Source organism: Mya arenaria, chromosome 15 (genome assembly GCF_026914265.1).
Source record: "Mya arenaria isolate MELC-2E11 chromosome 15, ASM2691426v1".
Lineage (NCBI taxonomy): Eukaryota > Metazoa > Mollusca > Bivalvia > Myida > Myidae > Mya > Mya arenaria.
Genome location: NC_069136.1, coordinates 1,757,363 through 1,779,663, shown reverse-complemented (window position 1 = coordinate 1,779,663; position 22,301 = coordinate 1,757,363). Strand labels below are relative to the sequence as shown.

Sequence of the window (22,301 nt, the reverse complement as noted above, 5' to 3'; positions counted from 1 at the left end):
ACAATTGCTTAACAAGCATCTCCTCTGAAAATACCTGGCGAAATTCAATGAAAATTCACTGGAAGCTTCCTTGGGTGTCCCTCTAAAAAAATACAACAAAGAGTTACGATTGATTAACAACAAGAACAACAACGAAAATGGCCTACTTCCTGTTTTGCTTTAAAAAGCAGCTCCTCTGAAACTACCAGTCCAATTCAATGAAACTTTACAGGAAGCTTCCTTGGGTGACCTTCTACAAAATACAAAAAGGGGTCATAAGTGATCAGCAATAAAAACAACAACAACAGTAACAACAACAAAATGGCTGACTTCCAGTTTTACTTCAAAACATCTCTTTTGAAACTACCACTCCAAATTCAATAAAACTTTACAGGAAGCTTCCTTGGATGACCCTCTACAAATATACAAGGGGTCACGATTGATCAACAACAACAACAAATTGGCCAACTTCCTGTTTTGCTTAAAACCCCCATCATTTAAAACTACTACTCCAAATTCAATGTAACTTTTCAGGAAGCTTCCTAGGGTAACCTTGTACAAAACTAGAAATGTGTCCATAGGACACGGATGCCCCCACTTTGATTTTTTGTCACAGAAAATAAGCCATAATGATTATTCAGGATAATCTGCACATATAGGATAAGTTGAGTTGAGTTGGGTTTTACGGCATCGCAAGACTGTATAGGTTATATGGCGCCATTCAGGCAGGAAAAAACTTGTTGGATCCACATCTCATTTACATCGAGGTGATATTTTTTAAGTATTGTTGGGAAATAAAGGGCCCTAACTCCGAAATGATTAAAGCGATTTCCATGGCTATCGAACTTGATCAAGATATTATGGTCACAATCATGTATGTAAAGTTTGGTGAGGATTGGACACATACTTTTCAAGAATTAGATTGGAAACATATATTTTTGAAGTATTTTTGGCAAAAAAGGGCCGTAACTCCTAAATGACTAAAGCGATTTCCATGACTATCGAACTTGATCAAGATATTATGGTCACAAACATGTGTTTAAAGTTTGGTGAGGATTGGACAAACGGTTTTCAAGAATTAGATCGGAAACATATTTTTGAAGTATTTTTGGCAAAAAAGGGCCGTAACTCCTAAATGACTAAAGCGATTTCCATGACTATCGAACTTGATCAAGATATTATGGTCACAAACATGTGTTTAAAGTTTGGTGAGGATTGGACAAACGGTTTTCAAGAATTAGATCGGAAACAATCTTCGGGACGTACGTACGTACAGACAGACAGACAGACAGACAGACAGACAGACGTACGTACGTACGGACAAGGGCAACCCTATATGCCGCCACTTTGTGGGGGCATAAATACAACAAGGGGTCACGATTGATCAACAACAACAACAAAATGGCCAACTTCCTGTTTTGCTTAAAAAACCCATATCCTTTAAAACTACCAGTCCGAATTCAATGAAACTTTACAGGAAGCTTCCTTGGGTAACCCTCAACAATAATACAACAAGGGGTCGCGATTGATCAACAACAACAACAACAACAATCTGATGTTAAAATCTTTTTTAGTTATGTAAAGTTTACTCTTAAGCAAGGGCAGCAAACCTTGCTCTATGGTCTCCCTTTCTGTTGAACAGTGTATTGTCATTGTATATTATTTTTAGTTTTTCTATATTTAGTAACAAGGGATTAAATATTTTTACTTCTTTAGGTAACAAAAGCACGAAATGCTCAAGGTGAGCTTTTGTGATCGGTCTTTGTCCGGCGTCCGGCCGTCAGTCCGTCCGTCAGTCAGTCAGTCCGTCCGTCAACAATTGCTTAAATAATTTCTCCTCTGTAACTACCTGGCTAGATTCAATGAAACTTCCCAGGAAGCTTCCTTAGGTGACCATCTACTAAAACACAACAAGGGATCACGATTGATCAACATCAACAACAACAAAATAGCTGACTTCCTGTTTTGCTTAACAAGCATCTCCTCTGAAAGTACCGCCCCAAATTCAATGGAACTTTATAAGAAGCTTCCTTGGATGACCCTCTATAAAAAATCAACAAGGAGTCACGATTGATCAACAACAACAACGACAGCAACAACAACAAAATGGCTGACTTTTTTAGCTTTAAAAATCATCTCCTTTTAAACTACAGTTTTAAATTCAATGAAACTTTACAGGCAGCTTCCTTGTGTGACCTTCTACAAAAATACAACAAGGGGTCACGATTAATCAACAACAATAACAATTACAGCAACAACAACAAAATGGCTAACTTCCTATTTTGCTTTGAAAAAATATCTCCTCTAAACCTACCAGTCCAAATTCTATTTTCTAAACTTTACAGAAAGCGTCCTTAAGTGACCCTCTATAAAAATACACCAAAGATCATGATTGACCAACAACAACAAAATGGACAATATGTTAAAACTGATAGTTATGTAAAGTTTACTCTTGAAGCAAGGGCAGCAAGTCTTGCTATATGGTCTCCCTTTTTGGTGGAGATTCCACTTCTTTCTATTTTAGTAACAAGGGATTAGTTTTTAAATTTTATTAAGTCTTCAACATAGTCACTTAAAATTATTGCTCATTTTTTAGGTTCATAGATTCAAATAATTATTATAAACGTTATTCTTTAGAAGGAATTTCATTTTTACTAAATAATACATTTAATAATCAGACTTTCCCATTGAACTTCATGTAGATTATTTTAAGCTACAATCTTATCTTCTGTGTGGAAAGTGAATAAGCCTTTATAGATTTAAAGAAAATTTGGTTTTGAACATGTGAAGGAAGGTGATGTTGACATAGATGGAAGAAGCAATGATATAAGTGGAAGGTGCTTAATGTGTTCTGATATTTGTTTATTAGAGCTTAAGGCCCTTTATTGATTTTATTGGATGGTGCATTGTTTGTTGTTTGTGTATCTATACTAAAACTATTTCAGTGTGCAAGCAATTTAACATAGTTTTGTTAGTGTACAGGCAATTGAACGAAGTCCTGTGTGTGTGCAGGCAATTGAACAAAGTCCTGTCAGTGTGCAGTCAACTGAAAAAAGTCCTGTCATTGTGCAGGTATCTGTACCAAGTGCTGTCAGTGTACAGTCAATTATCAAGTCCTGTCAGTGTGCAGGCAACTGAACAAAATCCTGTCAGTATGCAGATATGAGAATCAAATTCTGTCAGTGTGTAGTCAATCATCAAGTCCTGTCAGTGTGCAGGCAACTGAATGAAATCCTGTCAGTGTGAAGTCAATCACCAAGTCCTGTCAGTGTGCAGGAAACTGTGACAAGTCCTGTCAGTGTGCAGGCAACTGTGACAAGTCCTGTCATTGATTATCCAGGCAACATGTTAGATCAGTATATTTTTCAATATTCTTTGAGAACAAATATCAAGCTTTATTGATTACAACGGTTAAACTCTTTTACTCAGGTTTACGATTTAAGGGCCATCATGGCCCTCTTGTTGTTTCATTGATTGTATGGGTGTATTTTTCTAAAATCATTAAATGATGTAATAAAAGTTATTCTGAATTTCCTTGTTCTTGTTTGAAGAAAATGTGTTGAGGTTTTGGCAAAGCATAGTGTCCTCATCATTGTTTTGTGCAAATCAAAAATATTCAAACAATGTAATAAAAAACATACGGTCTAGCCAAGTTCTCAAGAGGCGTATGGTTATTGCCAAAGGGACTGGTAATTTATTTAGACAAAAACTGCATAAAAAGATCTATAACTCGGTTGCATAATTAGTTAGTGCTTTAGTTCTCTTCTTGTTAGTTTATGGTGAAGACTGGGACATTCAGTATTTTTTTATAATTCAGATTTAATTTTGTATTGGCAATGTTAATCGCCGTATAGTACTTAATTTCGTATATCCCTAATACTATTTACGTGGTCTTTCTCGAAGCTTGCCAGAGAAGGCAGAGTTGTTACGATTGCTAAAATACATGTAGGTTGTTCCTAAAATCGTGCCAATTGTCATTTTCTGATATTTCCAAATGAAAATGTATCATCTATTTACAGAGGCATAAAATCATATCAATATTTCTGTAGTTGTTTACACGGGGACATTGAAAATTGGAATTTGCTACAAACAGTCTCCGACTACAGAATGGGATGATTGAATTTGGCTTGTTTGTCTTATTTAAAAAACCAATATAGCTATACCAACATATTGCATACCATTATAAAAGGTAAAGACTCCTCTGTTCATGTCACCTTTTGAAAAATGGATTATTTCTATGTTGTTTAAGCAATTTAAATAAAACCGGAATCTACCATGAAATATAATAATTTTAATGTACATACCTTGTTTCTTTCTTGTATATCAAAGACATAAATTATCTTCAGATGTGTTGTTTATCTCATTGTATGTACCCAAAATGATATAAATCAACATTTTAGACACAAACAATGAGCCAGATGCCTTGGTTTGAAATCAGATTTGGACAACGCGTCGATGTAACGATTATCTACTACTGGCCAAATGAACGTATAAGTTCACCTTATTACAAACGTGAGCTATATTTTAAGCACTATGGTCAAGTATTGTTACTACTTAGTATCTTAATGTTGTCAAACAATATGCACTAAAATATGTTGTCTATAAGGGTCCACATATAAACAGCCACTTCAGAGTCATTTGACGTTTTTTGAAATCACTAAAATATTGACATTTAGACACATTTAAATTAAAATACGTAAACCAAGAAAAGAAAAACAACATGGGTTTCACAGGACACACTTGAGGATGACATTTCATAGCGATAATATCAAGTATGCAAGTATCAGTTATTTTAGTTGGAACGCAAAACATTTAAAGGTGTCTCAATATTGATGTCAATGATATATTTTGATGACTCGTAGCTTCAAAACTGTTTTTCGAATATTGAAAATGTAAAAACAGTCTCTAATTAGACCTTTACTCTTTTGAGTGTATACCAATTTTAAGACATTAATTCGAAAATATGTTCAGCGTTGCTTTCCACCTTAATATAATGCACCAGTCAATTGTAATAATAGCCCCCCCCCCCCCGGGTCCGGGGAATAGCAGGGACTTTGACTTTTGGTCCAGCCAACCCTGGCTAAAATCCCCGCCCTGCGGACACGAACAGATGGTAAAGTCCCCGCCGAATGTCCCGCACCCCAGGGACCCCAGGTAAGGCCCATTCCCCGCTATATTTAAAGCGAAGACATTACCAACGCATTCACCCAGCACTGTGGGGCCACCTGACAGGTAAAAACACGGCCAATTTCCCCGGTATACCCCCGGATCTGGGGGGCCGTGGTTACAATTGACTGGTGGATTAGCAAGCAACAAAACAACGTCAAATGACTCTGACGCGGTAGTCATTCTAAAATGCCGTCCAGGCTTTTTTTAAATGATGTTTAGCCTGTATATAAACATTACAAACAAGCATGGACGGCATTTTAGACTGATTAATGATGCGGTCCGTTTATATGCGGACCCTTTATATGGACTATATATTATTACTTTCGTTTGCCAACACTACTTAATGAAAACAATACTTGACATTGGTACGGAAAATATCACTCACATTTGTAGGTGACTTATACCTTCATTTGGGCAGTTGTAGATTATCGTTTCATCGGCCCTGTTGTCCCAACTTAGTTAAAATTGCAATTTTAAAAGTCAGGGGAAGTAACTTCTCAGTTGATTAGTTGAAGCTAACATTGACAAGCTCATCTTCAGTTTCGTATTGATCAAATTTTAGTTTTATCGTATCGCGGTTTGAACTTAAGCAATAGACACATTCTGATTCGCAATATATGAAGACAATTTCGTAGTCACTTTCCGATTTGCAAATTAAGAAAACAATTTGAAATCAAACGAAGCAACATTTCAGTGATAAGTTGACATTTACATGTTTAGTTTCGTAATCGAAATCGAGTTAAGCGTATTGCGGTTTGGCGTTTAGCGTTAGCCACATAACGGTTTGGCGTTTAGCATTAGACACATAGCGGTTTGCAACATCGTGAAATTTGCTAGCATGATACAGACAATGTCTTTTCATGAAACATAGAAAACATAATGTAAATAACGATATAGCACTTTATAACAACGAATTAAACAATACATGAATGGAATTTATTGTAAGAGATTACTAATAAAGCATTTAAATGTTAACACATTGCCATTTCATTTTTGACCCAAATACCGCTCCATACTGTAGCGCTGTGCCTGTTATTTAGTATATATTAGGCATTAATTGTTGTGCCTTCAAACATGATGTTGGTTAAAGTTTAGGCTGATCGACTTGCCATTGTAGTTTCCACTTTGATTTAAATATTTATGCGAAAAACTACAGAAACAAGCTCAGTAGCAAAAGGTTTAAACATAAACTCGGTTTAATGGCACTGGGTAAACGCATAAGACATAGAACACAAAAACAAAAAAATCACAAACAAGGAACATGTGAAAAGGTTATCAAAGAATGTTAGGTACCGCCTTGGAACGGTCGGTAAAATGTAAATTTACTGCAGGTTTAAACCAGTTAATGTGCACAAACCTCACTCGCAAAAGGTGCTTCTGATCAAAGTATACATTAACTTGAGGAAACTTAACAATAAAACAAATAATAATAAACTTATAGGTACACCCCAAGTACTTCTATGATTAGAGATCCCAACTCTATCTGCAGACGGAGGAATACATTTCAGAGCACATAATGCAATAACTTTTCAAAGATACGATGCAGTCATTGTTTGAAATTATGAGAATCACACACAATCTGCCTTATAAATTAAACGGTTTAAAACTGTGTGATTATAGAGTTTCATAATAGAAAGCATCATTGTTCTAAAACTGGGAAAAAATAAAGAAAACAATATTAAAAAAGCGACATGTATTAGCTAATCTTTCCTTCCAAATGATTTGAAAATGTAAATATTTGAAGAAAATGAAGTCACATGCCTAAACACTCCGAGTCAGCCAAAAAAGGTTTTAAAGGTTTTTCACTTTGATTTAAACTCCTAATATGAGACGGCATGTATAGATTTTCACGGAGAACTCGGGACTAAGAAGGTGCTAGACTGTATGCAAAAAACATTCTAAATTGGTCATTATGTGGTACACAGAGTCCAATATACGTCTTGGTTACGCATGAACACAATAAAGTATTCAGTATAGAAACTTGGCTGAGTGGGAGATGTTACATTTTCTTTGCTCTTGTTTTTAAAGGTCGCGAATAGATGACTCCCCCGATGTCATTCGATAGACATTTAATGAATGTGATTTCCTTTGTTGGGCTAGTGTGGTGTCTGTTTGCAGCTATTATTAATGGTATCATTATTTGTTTTTTGTTTGTTTCATGTTTTCGCGAATCTAATCTTTGATAAAAAGCTTTGCTACTGACCATGTAGTTTAAACAGATGTATTGTTATACAAATATATATGGACATTTTTCTTAACTTTTAAATCTTTGTGTTGTAGCCATGTAATATTCGCACCATTTATCATTATAAATTATTTACTTGTTTATTTATTTGTGGTGTTCTTTGGGAAATATACTTTGAACACAATCTTGGCAAAAAAACTTACGATGCAAGTGGTGGATACATTCTCAATGTCTCGTTGATAACTTGGTCAAGGTAGGCCATATCCTGAATCACGTCATACTTCAGCTCTTGGACATCCTGTTAACACATATATATACACACACTTACCCTGTTTTTATTAATGTGGCTTAACTAGATGAATGCAAGTTATTATATTGTCTAATCGAATGATTTCACTTATCATTCTTATATTGCAGCCTCAACGTCCATTCATCAGATTTATATCTGTCTATTGTGAATGTACTTGCAAATCTAAAATAAAATGGTGAAGGTTAATATACCTGTCATATCAAAAAACGAAAACCCTGGTATATGAGTCTTTGTCGGTATTCATAAAGCATCTTAAGGTATTTCTTATCTTAATTTCTTAAGATCGAATAAAGGGTTTTATAACATAAATGATGAATTTTAAATCAAGTTAATAAATAAAAGAATTTAAAATATTATAAGTCATTGTATCATACCATCAGCGAGATACTTAATTTAAGAAAGAAAATCCTTTAACCGGTTCAGGGCTATTATCGCCAATTTATGGCGGTAACATATAACAATTTGATTTCATATTTTGTCCATATTCTCCATTCTCGTAAACATATTGCCTTATTTAATAACCTTGGATCAGTCTGCAATAAAGTCTGGTTTGCATATAACACAAATTTGAAATTCGATATACACACATGGAGCGGAACAAAAAAGTGACGCTTGAGGGTGCATAACTTGAGACATGTCATGTCCTCCATTGAGAGAATAAAAACAAGTAGGATAAAATAAAAAAAAAACTATTTGGTGGTTTGGGGGTGTTTCTACAAAGATATTATTCTATGTAAATAAAAGTCATTTTCGTGCTAACAATGGCACGTAGTGCTTAAGGCGAGCCTTTCCAATCGTCTTTCGTCCGGACGCTGTGTATCTCATGTTTTGTGTCTAGCCTTGTGCCTAAAACGATAGACTTCGCCTCCTTCTTGGTTGTTTGGTTTTTTTCCTGTATAATCCATTGTATAACTGCTCTTAAAAGTACTTAAAGTATCATAAAATGAATAATAAAACCATTCAGTTAGAAAATAGTGTTTACAGACGACATCAAGGAGTAATTTGATAACTTACCTCAGAAATACAGTTGTCTATCTCGGCTATAAGTTTATCCTGTACGTCAGAGTTTGTTGCCAAGACGTAAGCCGCATACTGCAGAAGGGATGCGGTGGTTTCGTATCCAGCCACAAGCACTATGAACATCTGGCCAGTAAGTTCCTCCACCGACAATCCTGAAATGATCGAATTAGGTTAAAACTACCAATAGTATAGACTTGAGCAGTATTCTAGGTTGAAGTGCAACTCGTTTTCCACGTTACCGACACCGAATAATATACAGGAATTCGAATGAAAAAACAAACATTTGCTAGATAATTGAAACGGGGCAGCAAATCTATTAAAAACATCATCCTGTATTAAATAAAGTGTACTATTGATGTATTGATGTAAAGAAAATAAATTAACTGGAGTACTTTTCGTGGTCTTGCTCTCGTTTTCATCATCCTGAAGTTCCGCATTAAGCATCAGTTGAAGCAAATCCACTCGGCTTGCCTACAACAATACAGAGGGGGTTTTCAGCATAATACTTTATTTGGGAACATGTGATTAAAATAGTGTAAACGGAGCATGGATAATGCGTTAGAATGGAGGGAGAGATTTCCAAGAAAGAGAAAAAATGTTGTTGCTGTTTTCTGATTATCGTTTAATAACCTAACCGGCGTGATTGTTTTAAGAATATTTGTTTTTCAAAGCATAAGAATAAAATTCATCAACTAAGCACGAAACGTTACATTCCGAATCGAGCCGAATCTATTGCAAGCTTCCACTAAACGTATCACGCGCTTTCGCACTGTAATGTATGTTTCCCACTGATTATCCTTATAAGGAGGTTTTTGTTGGTCGTGATTCCCTTAACCCAGGAGTTGAAGGGGCTATACACCGTATGATGATATAGCGAAAAAAAAGGAAATTGTAGAAAACTGACAAAAACTTGGTATCGATGCGTAAAATGCATTGAAACTAACTAACTGTAGAACCACATAGTTTACAATTAACTGGTAACTTCATTGTTATGCGTGATTGGCTAGTCGATGTTATCACGACATATTACCAAGTTAGGGATATAGCTTAAAAATTCCAAATGTTAAGGGTAAACCTTCATAGCACGTGGATTCAACACGTGACTGTAATTTTGGCAACACCGATTCGAACCAGGTCTCCGACTCGTTTTCTTTTTTTCATGTTTTTACAATTATGATATCAAAAAGTGAAACATTTGATTAAATAATTGTCCTGAGATTCGTTACTGAAAAAACTATTTTGGTGCCAATCTGGTATATAGTTCCTTTAAAAACTAAGTGATAGCTTTCCAGTTTACTAGTTTAGAGTTGGCTATATCTTACTTGCTATTTTTTGTTGACTGATTTAGAATACTTTTATGCTCAAGGGGTCAAGGGGTTGGACTTAAGACAGCGAAAATTGCAGATTTTATTGATTCCTCGGGCAGCACACCTTGCATAGACAACCATCTATAGCTTTATTTGTTTAGGTAAGCTAATCAAATCGTCACTTACATCTGGATCTTGTTTTCGTTGTTCAATGATTTTGGCTGAAACGTCACGGAAAAAGGCCAAGGAATCTTGCGGGTAGTAAGCACTAAACTTAAACAGGTTTGTAATTGGAATCATAATGCGCGGGAACAAAACTGAAATATATAAATGTTAATTACAACAAAGATCAACCAAGAACAACACAGAATAAAACACAAGTAGAATTTAATATCATGGATCAACAACTACTGTCAATTAATAACAGCCCATTTTCTAAATAGGGTAAATAGATATATTTAGTTTTTTGTTTCATTGAAATGGTATTTCACTTCAATATATACGAATAAAGTAAATACAATATATATATATATGCAGTATTTTCTCATACGCCTTTATCATAACATTTCAAACTTCGATAAACAAACAAGGCTATCGTGCATTAACAGATGAGCATTTATCATACATAGGAAGATTTGTTAGTAGAATATTAATACTTATAAGTATTCAAACAAACATTACACATGCAAAGAAAAATTGGATTGATGACTGGCGTAGAAAATATTTTTTTCGCGTGCCAAATAAACGGGTCGTCGGGGTTTTTGAAGGCGTTGGTGACAATTCCAAAAGCGTTACTGGCAATAACGTCCATGGTGTAGCAGCCAAAATGTCTGCAATTGATGATATAAGCTCTCTCATCATATAAACCAAAACAAATATAGAAAAATTTAAATTAAAACGACATTTATTGTTCTTTATATGTTTATTTTATTATCTGGATCTACGGGCGAGACATTTTTATGGAGTCACATCGAGCTAAATTCGTTAATTTAAACGTATCACAAATTGAATTTTCTCACATTTATACGCAGCTAAATGGGACTTACACTCTTGGATCTATTACAGCCCTTGAGTTTGCCTTTTCTAGAAGGCCGGCAACGAGCAGTTTAGCGCAGGAATTCATCTGTTTGGTCATCTACACATGCAAAATATAATCGCATCGACTGATTTTCACATATTCTATTTGAACATATAACAACAGTATGGACTCTTTAGGGATAATTACTTTTTGTCAACAAGGAATTTTGGACAGGGTCACAATTATTAGATATACAACATGGAACAAAACAAAACAAACAAACATACAGAAATACACATGCACAAAACCCGGTCATACACCACGACACTTATCGGACTACCTGTTTCAATTTTCCGGCACTAAAGCTGGGGGTAATAATGCTTCTGACGCGTTTCCACGCTTCATCTTCCAGATTTAACAATGTTTTATCTACAGGTGGAGGATCGGACACACCTGGGAAAACCTGGAAGCAGGAGTATGTGGTGAACGACAAGTTGCATGTCAAATTATGTCGAAAGCAAAATGTAAAAATATTAACTTCAATAAACTAGTTCGAGCAAAAGACATTGTTAAACTGAAACTCAATAGCCATCAACATATTGCAAAGCAGATATTGTTTTCTATTGAATAGAATGCAAGATAACAAAATAATGCTACAAGATCACAAATAATTGCCGTTGTAGCATATCTCCATCGCTAGAGTAAGACCGCGTCCTCGTGATCAAAAATATAGACTTATTAATGTAATATGAAACACTGGACTGTATGTGTAGGACGCCACAAACAAAATGCTAAACAAAATCAATCATAGGTTAATTGAAGGCATGTTGAACCTCAGTTATAAGACGGAAATCACGCCATACATATTGTAACTGACTTTAATGTAAACGTTTGCCCTAGAGAATTTAGTGTTAACAAGCATGTACAGTAGCAGAACAGTTAGAGAATCTCAGGAAGAAAAAATACAATTGCACTGGTGGCATTTGTGCCCTGTTGTTCGTAAACTATTATTTTAATGTGTCACCTTATTATTAACCATATCAGCCATTCCCGCGTGCCACATCATCTTGGGGGTTGTGTAAAGACGTGAAAACAATTCACATTATTACCCTATGCCCTAAATAAATGTAATTCACTATTTTCGACTGTTTCACAAATAATTATCAAAATTACAATGTTTATAACTGTTGACCGGTAACAGTATGAACTTTTCCCCGCGCGTGAGTCTACGTCATAAGTACGTCATGGGTTTTACCGAGATTCTAAAAATAAAATGCATATCGTTTAAACTCGTAAATATCTGGTAATGGGTTTATGTTTAAACGTTTTGCTATTGAGCTTGTTTCTGTAGCTTTTTGCATGAATATTGTAATTTTAATTTGTTGACAGAGAATACCGAAGAAATTTCAAGCGCTCAATCGTCAAAATGGCAAGGTCATTACCAGACGTAAACAAATCAATATCAGACTTAAACAAACAATGTCGCTTCAATACATTCGCTTTACAAAAGTATGGTCTTTCTCGTCTTTGAACAAAAATATATAATCAGGATATAAATCAGTATCGGTGTCGGGATGACATTCTGATCTGTTGTCCCGAGGCCTAAATGACAAGGGGAAACGGTTCAGAATGTCATCTCATCCACCTCTTGACAAAGTTTTGACTGTTACACAAATGCCTATGCAACAACTGTATACTGTTCAACATCCATCAACATGGGTAACATTCTCCGACAACTGATAGAACGCTCAGTACATAGTTACATTTGTCTGTTTTTGACAGACTCGCAAACAGCCTTACAAAACTATTCATATGATGATTTGCTCTGCTCGCCAAGTATCCTCACCCGAGGGCAAGGGTAAATTAGCACTGTCGAGTAAATGCGCATATGCATTTTATTTCTAATACCTATCCTTTATTTGAAAACGTACATATCGGTTTTGGAACTCAACGTGGTCCTTGATCATGATTTTCTTCAGCAACTCAATGTTGGCAACGTTCAAGGTCTTCATTGAGCCCGAGGGTCCTCTACAAAATATAACATAAAGTGTATGCATATCAATATATTTAAGGGCGTGATGTCAAACGATTTATTAATGTTTATGTTAGAATGCATAGATTTAATTTCCAACATAAAAGTGATCAAATGAAATTGCTCAAATCTATAAATATGCAGGAAAACATTCAAATAGGTTATTTAGTCTATTTTTAAAAATGGGCATCCGTACGCCCGGAGGAAAGTCTTGGAGTTGAAAAAGAGCTCTAAATTATTAAACGTCACATTTGACCCACCGTGAAACAATTAATATAAGTCACCAAATCCAAATGCAGGCGATAATCATTACAAACACACTGATCAGGCTCAACAATACACATTTAATCTTGTTACATATTTTATATATATATATGATGTATATTGTACTAATTAATAGGTCTAGTTACAATTCTGAATACTATTACAAAAAAAGTAATTTTCTAATGGTACTACAACAAGAATGAAACGATGGTGTACCACTTTTTATTATCTCTGATACAGCTGATATGTTTTATATTAATAATGTATTTCAAAATTTTAACATATTAACAAATATATTTTTTCCACAACGAAAAGTAGTCTTTTAATATAACTCGCTTGAGCCTCTACATTACATGGATGGAATTATTTACCTCAATATGTTCATGTTGAACATAATTTATTTTCGTATTGATGTGTTGACTAAAAATTGAAAAATAAAACATCTATGTAATGTATGCACAATGAAAATCATTTGTTGGAGTTACAAGCTTGAATGGTAGATATGAAAACCATTCACAGGACAGACCAAAAATGTATCTAAAAAGGTCGGCATCTTGAGAAGGATACAGTACGGTTAAGGACAATGATACCAGCAAAGAAACATGCCCCGTCGGAGAATTACTGCGATAATTGCACTTACCCGAAAACATCTCCATACTTTTCAATCTGTTTACGGTGATGATCGACACCAGGCTGTAACATTTACATGCATTTAGATTTAATATTAATAATACTGGCTTCACTTGGCAGACGAAAATGCTTGCTTAAACCCTGTTGCATTATATATATATATATAATTCGCTATTTAAAAATTGTGTGACTAACTCTCAATACCAGGCAAGAAAAAAAAGACAAAATAAAAATCCGCTTACGGCCATGATGTAGGTCAACAAGTTTCCAAATACAGGAACGGGGAAGGGACCTTTTATCTTGTATTTGTGCTTCCATATTAGCATCTGGACCCAATCATACCTTAAAACATAGTTTGTATTTACACCATTATTGTTCTTTCAGTACCATTGGAGTAAAATGTATGAGGATGCAAATGTCAAGTTGTTTAATATGGTGAAGCAAATATTCTGGGACAACATATATAGGAATTACGGCCGGATTAGATGTTTTATTGATTTAACTAGAGCTAAAACCGATTATGGTTTGACTTAAACTTTTGTAACGGATTATTGTAAAAGGGAATTTCTCGAGGGTAGACTACGCCAAGATTTAAACTCACTTATATATGGCCATATTCTAGTGAACTCTTGTTTCACTGACCGTCCCAAGGTGGTAAATCAAATTATTTAACGGCAAATAAATTTTGACAAGGGTATGTTTGTTTTTTTTGTGTGTATAAAGTATGTAAGTTTGTTTTGGGTGCTTGTGTTTGTGTATGCGAAGTGATTATGTTTCTTTCAATTGTTCATTGTAGTTTAGACCAATGTCTTGTAACTAACCCTAAACACGGTTTGATTTTTCAATTTTCCACTTCTGGGCTGGTCCCTAGTTTTTTCATTGTATTAAATTGATTCGATTTCCAAGATAAATAGGTATATTCTATGTTAAATGTCAAGTCAAAAAATAAAATGACATAAAGTTATCATGTTAAATCAACAGCCTTGTTCATCATCTACTTCAGGGGTTACTCGCGCTGACGTAGATGGACATTTCTAGATAATAACTGATAATAACAAACCACTGAATATATATTAAAAATATATCTAAATATTAAAAACTTGCTCCAAAGGTAATGATGACAATTAATTACTTGAGGCTACTGCAAAGTCATGAAAATATTAGTGCATATTGATTTTAACATATTTATAAACAATTAAGTAATTTATATAAAGATCTATATTGGTTATGGCATCTCATAGAAGACCTTCGTTAAATGTGGATTGATTATTATATCCCACCGCAGCAGTATTGTTTTCAATTCAGCCACCACATTGGTTAAACGCAGAAGTGGCTGTATAAGATTATGGATTTGACATTCTACATGCAAAAGGTTCTGCAACTCAGTGTGATTTATTAAACCCACCTGTTGGACAAAAATGATGTTACCCCATATATATGATTAATTGGTAGTTCGATTCAAGTCAATAATATGTCTTTTTCTTCTCAAATGTCAACCGGAAAAAACATCGTTTTATAAAATCTATATACAGTATGTAAGTTTATGTGATCAAATAGTCTAAACTTTCAATATTATAAACAAAACAACTACTTACAGAATGGAAAACAGAAACAGTATAAGTAAGGTTTTTATAATATTCCAAAAAACGGTATTGAACGCAAAGATCTCCATTCCGTCTTTTATTTCGGCAAAGTTTCAAGGGCAGTCATTATCTAGATCGTGTTTGTTTTGATAGCGGTGAGAGGCGTAATCATAACTAGGGGAAGTAAGCATGGAAAATTGTGTTTGATAAACACTGTACGGTTTACGCTCAATTATCAGATAGCATGTGACACCAAGAGTTTAAATTTTTAAGTGGCGATGCATTTCTCTTTTACTTCGCTAGAGTATGTCTGACTGTTTATTTTAATATGAGAGATGCTGATGTAATAACATTGTCAACAGCCAGCTGTGTGTTTTTCTTTTCTGAAAGATTATTCTGCGAACTTGCCTTTTATAGTATTGTTCACATGTGTATTTTCTTTTGTTATGAGTATGCATGTTTAGATAATAATAAATTAAAGCAAACATGACCTGGACTTTGTACAACGACACATCCGAGTAAATAACAAAACATAACATTAACCTAATCACTCAATATTTCAACAACACCATGTGGCTTTTCGGGCTTTAATATTTTATCTCAACTGAAATACTTGGCTGTAGTGTTTGAAAATCGGACTCCATTTGCTATAGATACTCGAATCGAATCGGACCAAGCATTTCGATTGACTATCGGACCACAATAATCGAAATCTCATAATATTATTTGGGAATACATTGTTTCAACATGATTATTTAAATGGTTTAACCTAGAGTCAGTAAGTGTGAGACAATAGTCATGCTTATTGAAGAGAAGCCTGTTGTAAGTTTTTCGGTATCGGAAGTAGAGGATTACCTTATATGGAAAATGCTTAAAATAGCACATGACGTATTGCAAAGGTTACGATCTACGCACACTTCTGGAGAAATGACCCGGAAACTGATGCTTTCTGTCACGGAAAGCTCACGAGAGAGATTCGATTCGAATTTCTTGAGATTGAAACTGAGATTTAAGCTTGCTTAGATGTCATCGCTGACCAAACTTTAAATCAAAATACTACTCGCGCCTTTTTTTTTGAATATAATTGTGACTGAATTAAGTTCCTAGAATTATTTATCGCGTTTTCGCTTGTATTGTGAATCGTCATTTGATTTCGCGACTTTATTTTAAAAAACCCAGCAGTATTTGTCTATATTTTATTTTCTGTCGAGATGCACATCCAGGTCGAGGAGCGTGTGTTTTCTTCCATTGCAGATTCAAGTGGATGTCTTGGTAGTGCGCTTGTGGCAGGTGATTCCAACGTACATCGTATCCAAGCAGCGATTCCAAATTGGTCCACTATTCGATGCCTCACAGTATCAGGTACACACATTGTTAAAAGGCAAATGGATGTTATTTAAATGATTATGGCGAACTATTTTGCTTCAATATTGCATAAAGATGTTAGTGAATGTAATATAACCCAAATAATCTGCCACAATATTCAACTTATAGTCTCCTTCAGTTTTGCAGACGACATATTTCATCAACCCGAAGACCTTATTCCTTATTGTATCCAATTTGCTCTGATATATTTGATGGTTATTACTGTAAACACTATGTTACGCACCAGTAAATTGTAACCCCCCCCCCCCCAGGTCCGGGGGAAAACCAGGGATAGCCGGGGAAAAGGGCCATGTTTCTACTTTCCAGGTGGCCCCGCAGGGCCGGGTGACTACGGTGGTTTTGTCATAGCGCCAAATTAAGCCAAGATTGGGCCTTATGTAGAGTCTCTGAGGTGCGGGGGCATTTGGCCGGGGTTTAACCATCAGTTTGTTCCCGCACGGCAGGGATTTTACCCGGGGTTGGCTGAACCGAAAGTCAAAGTCCCGGCTATTCCTCTGACCCTGGGGGCCATGGTTACAATATTGACTGGTGAATTAGCGTAGCACTATTATCTCAAGGGTATTCTGTGAGGAAAAGTGTGTCCATGCAGTGTTGGCTTTCAACCCAGAACTGCTCGAACCAACTGAGCTTTCCGGACATGTAGAATTTTTTATCCAAACACTCTCTAATTTTCCCCGTATTTACATTTAAGGGTGATTCTGGCACTCGGTTCTTTCTTTTTTGACACCAATAAAGACATCCTTGGAGGTAGTGAAAGTACCCAGTGTGGTGGCTGGACACATGAATACCAGAACAATAGCACAGCCCTCTAACCAATTGGCTAGCTGGGCAGCTGGTTTTTACACATGCACACACACAGACACGCATATACACACGCTTCATGCCTTCCACCAATAACCTTTTAGGCTGATCCAGAGATTCTTGCATTTTGCTTTTGATATATCAATTTATTAGTAGTCCTGCGAGAAAGAGTGCGTCCTGTGTGTGGCTTGAAACCATGATTGCACTAGCATGGCATTACAGTGATTAATTTTGTGCAAAGGCTTCTCAAGGCTGTTTCACTGGACCATTAATTTTATTTTTCCCAAAATATTCTTATTTTTTGTCCAATTTCATATTTGCAATATATACAATATATATATATATACAAATTGCAGTGAATTTTATGAAAAAAATCATGACATGACAAACTTGTTCACATCATAATGATTGCATTAAGAAGTGATAACATGTCTATTTACCATTACCCACACAGTGTTCACTTCACTCCGCCATTTATTTTGTAGCTTGTTCTTGCTCACACATTTTACACTCCTTGGCCCCAATTAACCTATTAGCTGATTCTGGCATTTTTACCTTTTATTGACACAAGTAAGGAAAACAATTTGGAGGAAATATTGTTTGTTTGAATAATAGCCTTCTTTTGGACTCAAACCCATGGCGGTAAGAACACTAGCACAGTTCTCTAACCTATTGAGCTTACTGGGCTGGTGGTTCTTACCCACACAAGGTACAGATACATGTAGGCCAATATATTGCTAGAAGTAAAAATGTCATATATTGCCTTGTTTCTCAGCCATTTCATCTAAAGGTCCCTGTTAGCTCAAAGTACTTGTTAAAGTGATTGGTGTATACAAAATGTTTTTCTTAAGTTTCTAGTCAAAGACCTTCTTTCTTTTCACTTTTCCTGTTTAAACATCCCACATATTAGTCAAGCTAAACTGAATAATTTTTTATGTATATGGACAAACAAAAACTCCACACAACCACTTTTTAAACAGTTTATTATGTGAAAAGAAAAGGAAAAATGTTTTTTTATTTAATACCAATTAAATTCCATGCGCCAATCATATCACAAAATATGGTACTGCGTATTCCATTCCATTTTAATTATTGAATCAAATGTTTCTTGATTGATTTGAACCATCCAATACCAAAATAATATTATTAATGCATCAGTCAATTGTAACTACCCCCCCCCCCCCAACACCCTTTCGCACCAAAAATAGCAAGAAATGGTCCTTACCGGGGTTAGGGTTAGGGTTAGCAGTTTGTCCCCACAGGGCTGGGGTTAAACCCGGGATTTGCTGGACCGAGAGTCAAAGTCACCGGTATTCTGGACCCAAAGGGGGGGGGTCGTGGTTAAAGAAAACATAAAAACAAAAGCTACCATTGTTCAGTTTACCTCAATTGTAGGAGCCAAGTTTGTGAATGACAAGAAGGGATTTGTGGCAGTTCTGCAGCTTTCATTGAAGAAGGAGTTTTACCCATGTGTCTATATTCATCTTGGCTCCAATGATGTTCAAGCCAGAGAGGATGTGTTTTATAGGTACACATTAAATATGTTTGATTCTATTACGTAAGAAGCAGTCTTTTCAATAAGCTTCGTCAAGGTACCAGGTTTTAAAAACTCCCTTTGGCGTACTCTATTTCTATGACACACATTTTGTCTACTAAGTAATATAACAATTTATGAAATTTTATTCAATCTCCTTTTCCTCAAGTTTTAATGTTATGAAATATGCCTGATTCAAGAAAGTTATGACAAAGTGTTATTACGACTTTATAATGCTTTATTTGAAGAAGTCACTACTTGTTTGCCTTGGCTTTATTAATAGTCTAATAATGTATATTTATTTCAAAGGAGAGTCACTGAGGTATGTGATAGTATCCACGCGACGAAATTGTTTTATGTTCTATTCTGCCACGAAAAAAGAATGACAGACGAGTATCTTCAACATTAGCGAGAGTCTTCAACAGATGGATCCAGAATGCTAACACCATGCTAATGGACATTTCAGAGGCCATCCCATACATCAGATTCCTTGGATATGGAGCTCAGGTATAAATCAACAAAATAAGTTTATGCAATACAGAAATAAAAGTTGTAGATATTTGGCAAATTTAAGATGATCCTTATTTATATAGACAGGTAGAAATATGTAACTGTAATGCATTTTTATGCCTTTGTGGATATTGGTTGTCATAATGATATTGTTTATTTCATTGGTATATCATATATCATTATTATAAGTCACGTGACCTGCCCATGTTAATTTCTCATATACCCATCATGGGCAATTTCGTACTGTCACACACTGACAGTATCGTTTTGACCGGTTGACATGATACTGTCACATAGCACGCACGTCTTAAAATAAGCATTTTTTGGTTTCCCAAGTCTGAGGTGGTAAGCGCTTATCAAAATGTATTGTGAATCTGGTTACAACTGGTGTTTGTCTTATTTCTAAACGACATTTGCAACAAAATGACAGCTAAAGTAAACAAACAATAATTACAGAATAAATTGATTAAACTTGAAAGTTGTGTTATGGTAAAAATCTTATATATCATGTATATAAATGTAACTGTGTTCGGTATAATAAAATAAATATTGCATGGCTTCCAGTGTGACAGTACATATTGTCAACATTTAGGTAAATACTGTTACCCTCGGCTTCTCCTCGGGTAACAGTATTTCCCTCATGTTAACAATATGTACTGTCACATGGGAAGGCATGCAATATTTATATAATATTCACCAACTTTTTCAAAAACAGTATATGAGCAATATCATTATTTTTGTTTATCTTGGTTAACAAGATAGTATATTGAAGATAGCAAAGATAAAGACTTAATATTCCAATGATTGAAAAGTTTGTTAAACCATGCATTCTGTTTTTATATACAATTAAGGAATGCGCTGATGTGTTGGGTCGTGATGGACTTCATCTGAGTCGTGTTGGTGGTAGACATTGTAGTCAGGTGATTGAGGAGGATGTGTATTCCTGGAGTGAAATAGCCTATCAGCAGGATGTACATTGGAATGAAGACATACGCCAACCACATTCAGCAGAGATTGATGCATCAAGCTTTGACCAGTGGTATTTGTTTCAAATATATTTCAATTCAGCTGAGTTAATTAGTTTTTTGCCTGTGTAAAATATCTGAATATTGTCATTGCCTCAGTGTTGTTTAAGGGTATAAGATGAACATGTCATGTTGATGAATTAACATGAAATATTTTACAACGATAATAATTATATTAAATGTTGGCATTGTTCGATACTGTCTTACTTAATTGCTTGTTGTATGGTGCAAGGTTAAGTATGACTCTTGTTCGGTTTGTAATATTTTAGTCAGTTAAAGAAATGATGTCCATTTAATTATAGTTCATATGATGTTCCTAACTCCCTACGTCTGAGATATTAAAAACAATATTTTCCTGGTGCCTTATTTTTAGCTTTGACTATTTTCAAAGCCTGGCAGCTGCTGTTGAACCAGTCAGTGACCAGAATGTCCAGGCCAGCAAGCAGCCTCTGTACTCCGAAATAGTCCGTTTGGTAAATATAACACTTGCTCTAAATGGATGGCATTTGCTAGATCAATAGTTATAATTTATCAAAAGCATTGAATTCTCTGAAAATATCCAGCTGATGCTTGTGTTGGTTGGTAGATATAGGATCTTCATTCATAAGTTACCATTTACAGGTAATTCAAACAATTATGAACCTTTTCTAATTTGATATTCGTAACATTTCGTCAGTGATCAAGTTAGTCTTTCGGATGAACAAGCCCGAATTCATGTACAAATGCTTGGCATTTGATTTTTGAACAAGCCCTGCAGTATAAAACCCAGAAATTGAGGAAGCCAAAACACATTTTACCAGTGCAGGGATGGGGCTTGTGCTAATTTCAACCGCTGTTTTGTATTGAATGGCAACAAATGAACAATTATATTAATTTTAAGATATTTTGAACAATGCCGAAATATATTTTATCTATTTTGTGTTGAAAGTAAATTAACACTTATTTACTAAGGCAAAAGAGGTCAATGTAAAGTGTTTTAACCTTAGCATGGAAGAATCAAATATGTTTTGTTTTTTTTGCCTTAATTCCTATTTTGTACCACTGTTCTTTTTATTTTGAAAATGCCTCTATTCAGAGGAGATACGAAGGTTATTCTTAATTATAGTGACTTCATAAAACAGATGAACTGAACTTCATATTATGACCGCAAAAGGAACATTTGTTTTATTCTTACAGCCAGCAGCTGAAGTTCCAGATGTTAGCTCAGTGCAGCATAATGTGAAGTTACCAAGGCGCAATGAATTTAAGGTCTCTGTTATGTTTGTTTTGTACTTGAAATATATATTATAACATAATTATTTAATAAATATAGGTAATAGTGCAAAAAAACTTATGTCAATCTGAAATTCCTGTGATCGGTATGATACAGTGCTGGTGTTCTTTTTGAAAGCCTGTTAAGCTGTTTCAGATGGGCAATGCAATTTAATAAAATTTAATGAGCATTTACATAACTAAACTTAAATACATTCATTGATGAAATCATTTAAAGCATGTCTGTTTCTTGTCTACCTTTGGTAGGGACAAGGGTTAAACAACCTGAAACATTTC

At 35.0% G+C, this 22,301-nt stretch overlaps 1 protein-coding gene across 1 annotated transcript in view; it reads right to left on the bottom strand.

Annotated features, from left to right (window-relative positions):
- The window catches only part of LOC128218910 (cytochrome P450 3A29-like), a 29,586-nt gene extending 13,935 nt beyond the window's left edge, over positions 1 to 15,651 (bottom strand). The window contains exons 1-11 of the mRNA XM_052926683.1: positions 15,510 to 15,651; positions 14,157 to 14,256; positions 13,925 to 13,977; positions 12,920 to 13,016; positions 11,329 to 11,451; positions 11,017 to 11,105; positions 10,652 to 10,800; positions 10,157 to 10,287; positions 9,056 to 9,134; positions 8,658 to 8,815; positions 7,537 to 7,631 (exon numbers count right to left, since the gene is read on the bottom strand). Coding sequence (XP_052782643.1) covers positions 7,537 to 7,631; positions 8,658 to 8,815; positions 9,056 to 9,134; positions 10,157 to 10,287; positions 10,652 to 10,800; positions 11,017 to 11,105; positions 11,329 to 11,451; positions 12,920 to 13,016; positions 13,925 to 13,977; positions 14,157 to 14,256; positions 15,510 to 15,586 — 1,151 coding nt within the window. The 5' untranslated portion in view covers positions 15,587 to 15,651. The remainder of the gene's footprint in view (positions 1 to 7,536; positions 7,632 to 8,657; positions 8,816 to 9,055; positions 9,135 to 10,156; positions 10,288 to 10,651; positions 10,801 to 11,016; positions 11,106 to 11,328; positions 11,452 to 12,919; positions 13,017 to 13,924; positions 13,978 to 14,156; positions 14,257 to 15,509) is intronic.
- Between the last annotated feature and the right edge of the window lie 6,650 nt (positions 15,652 to 22,301).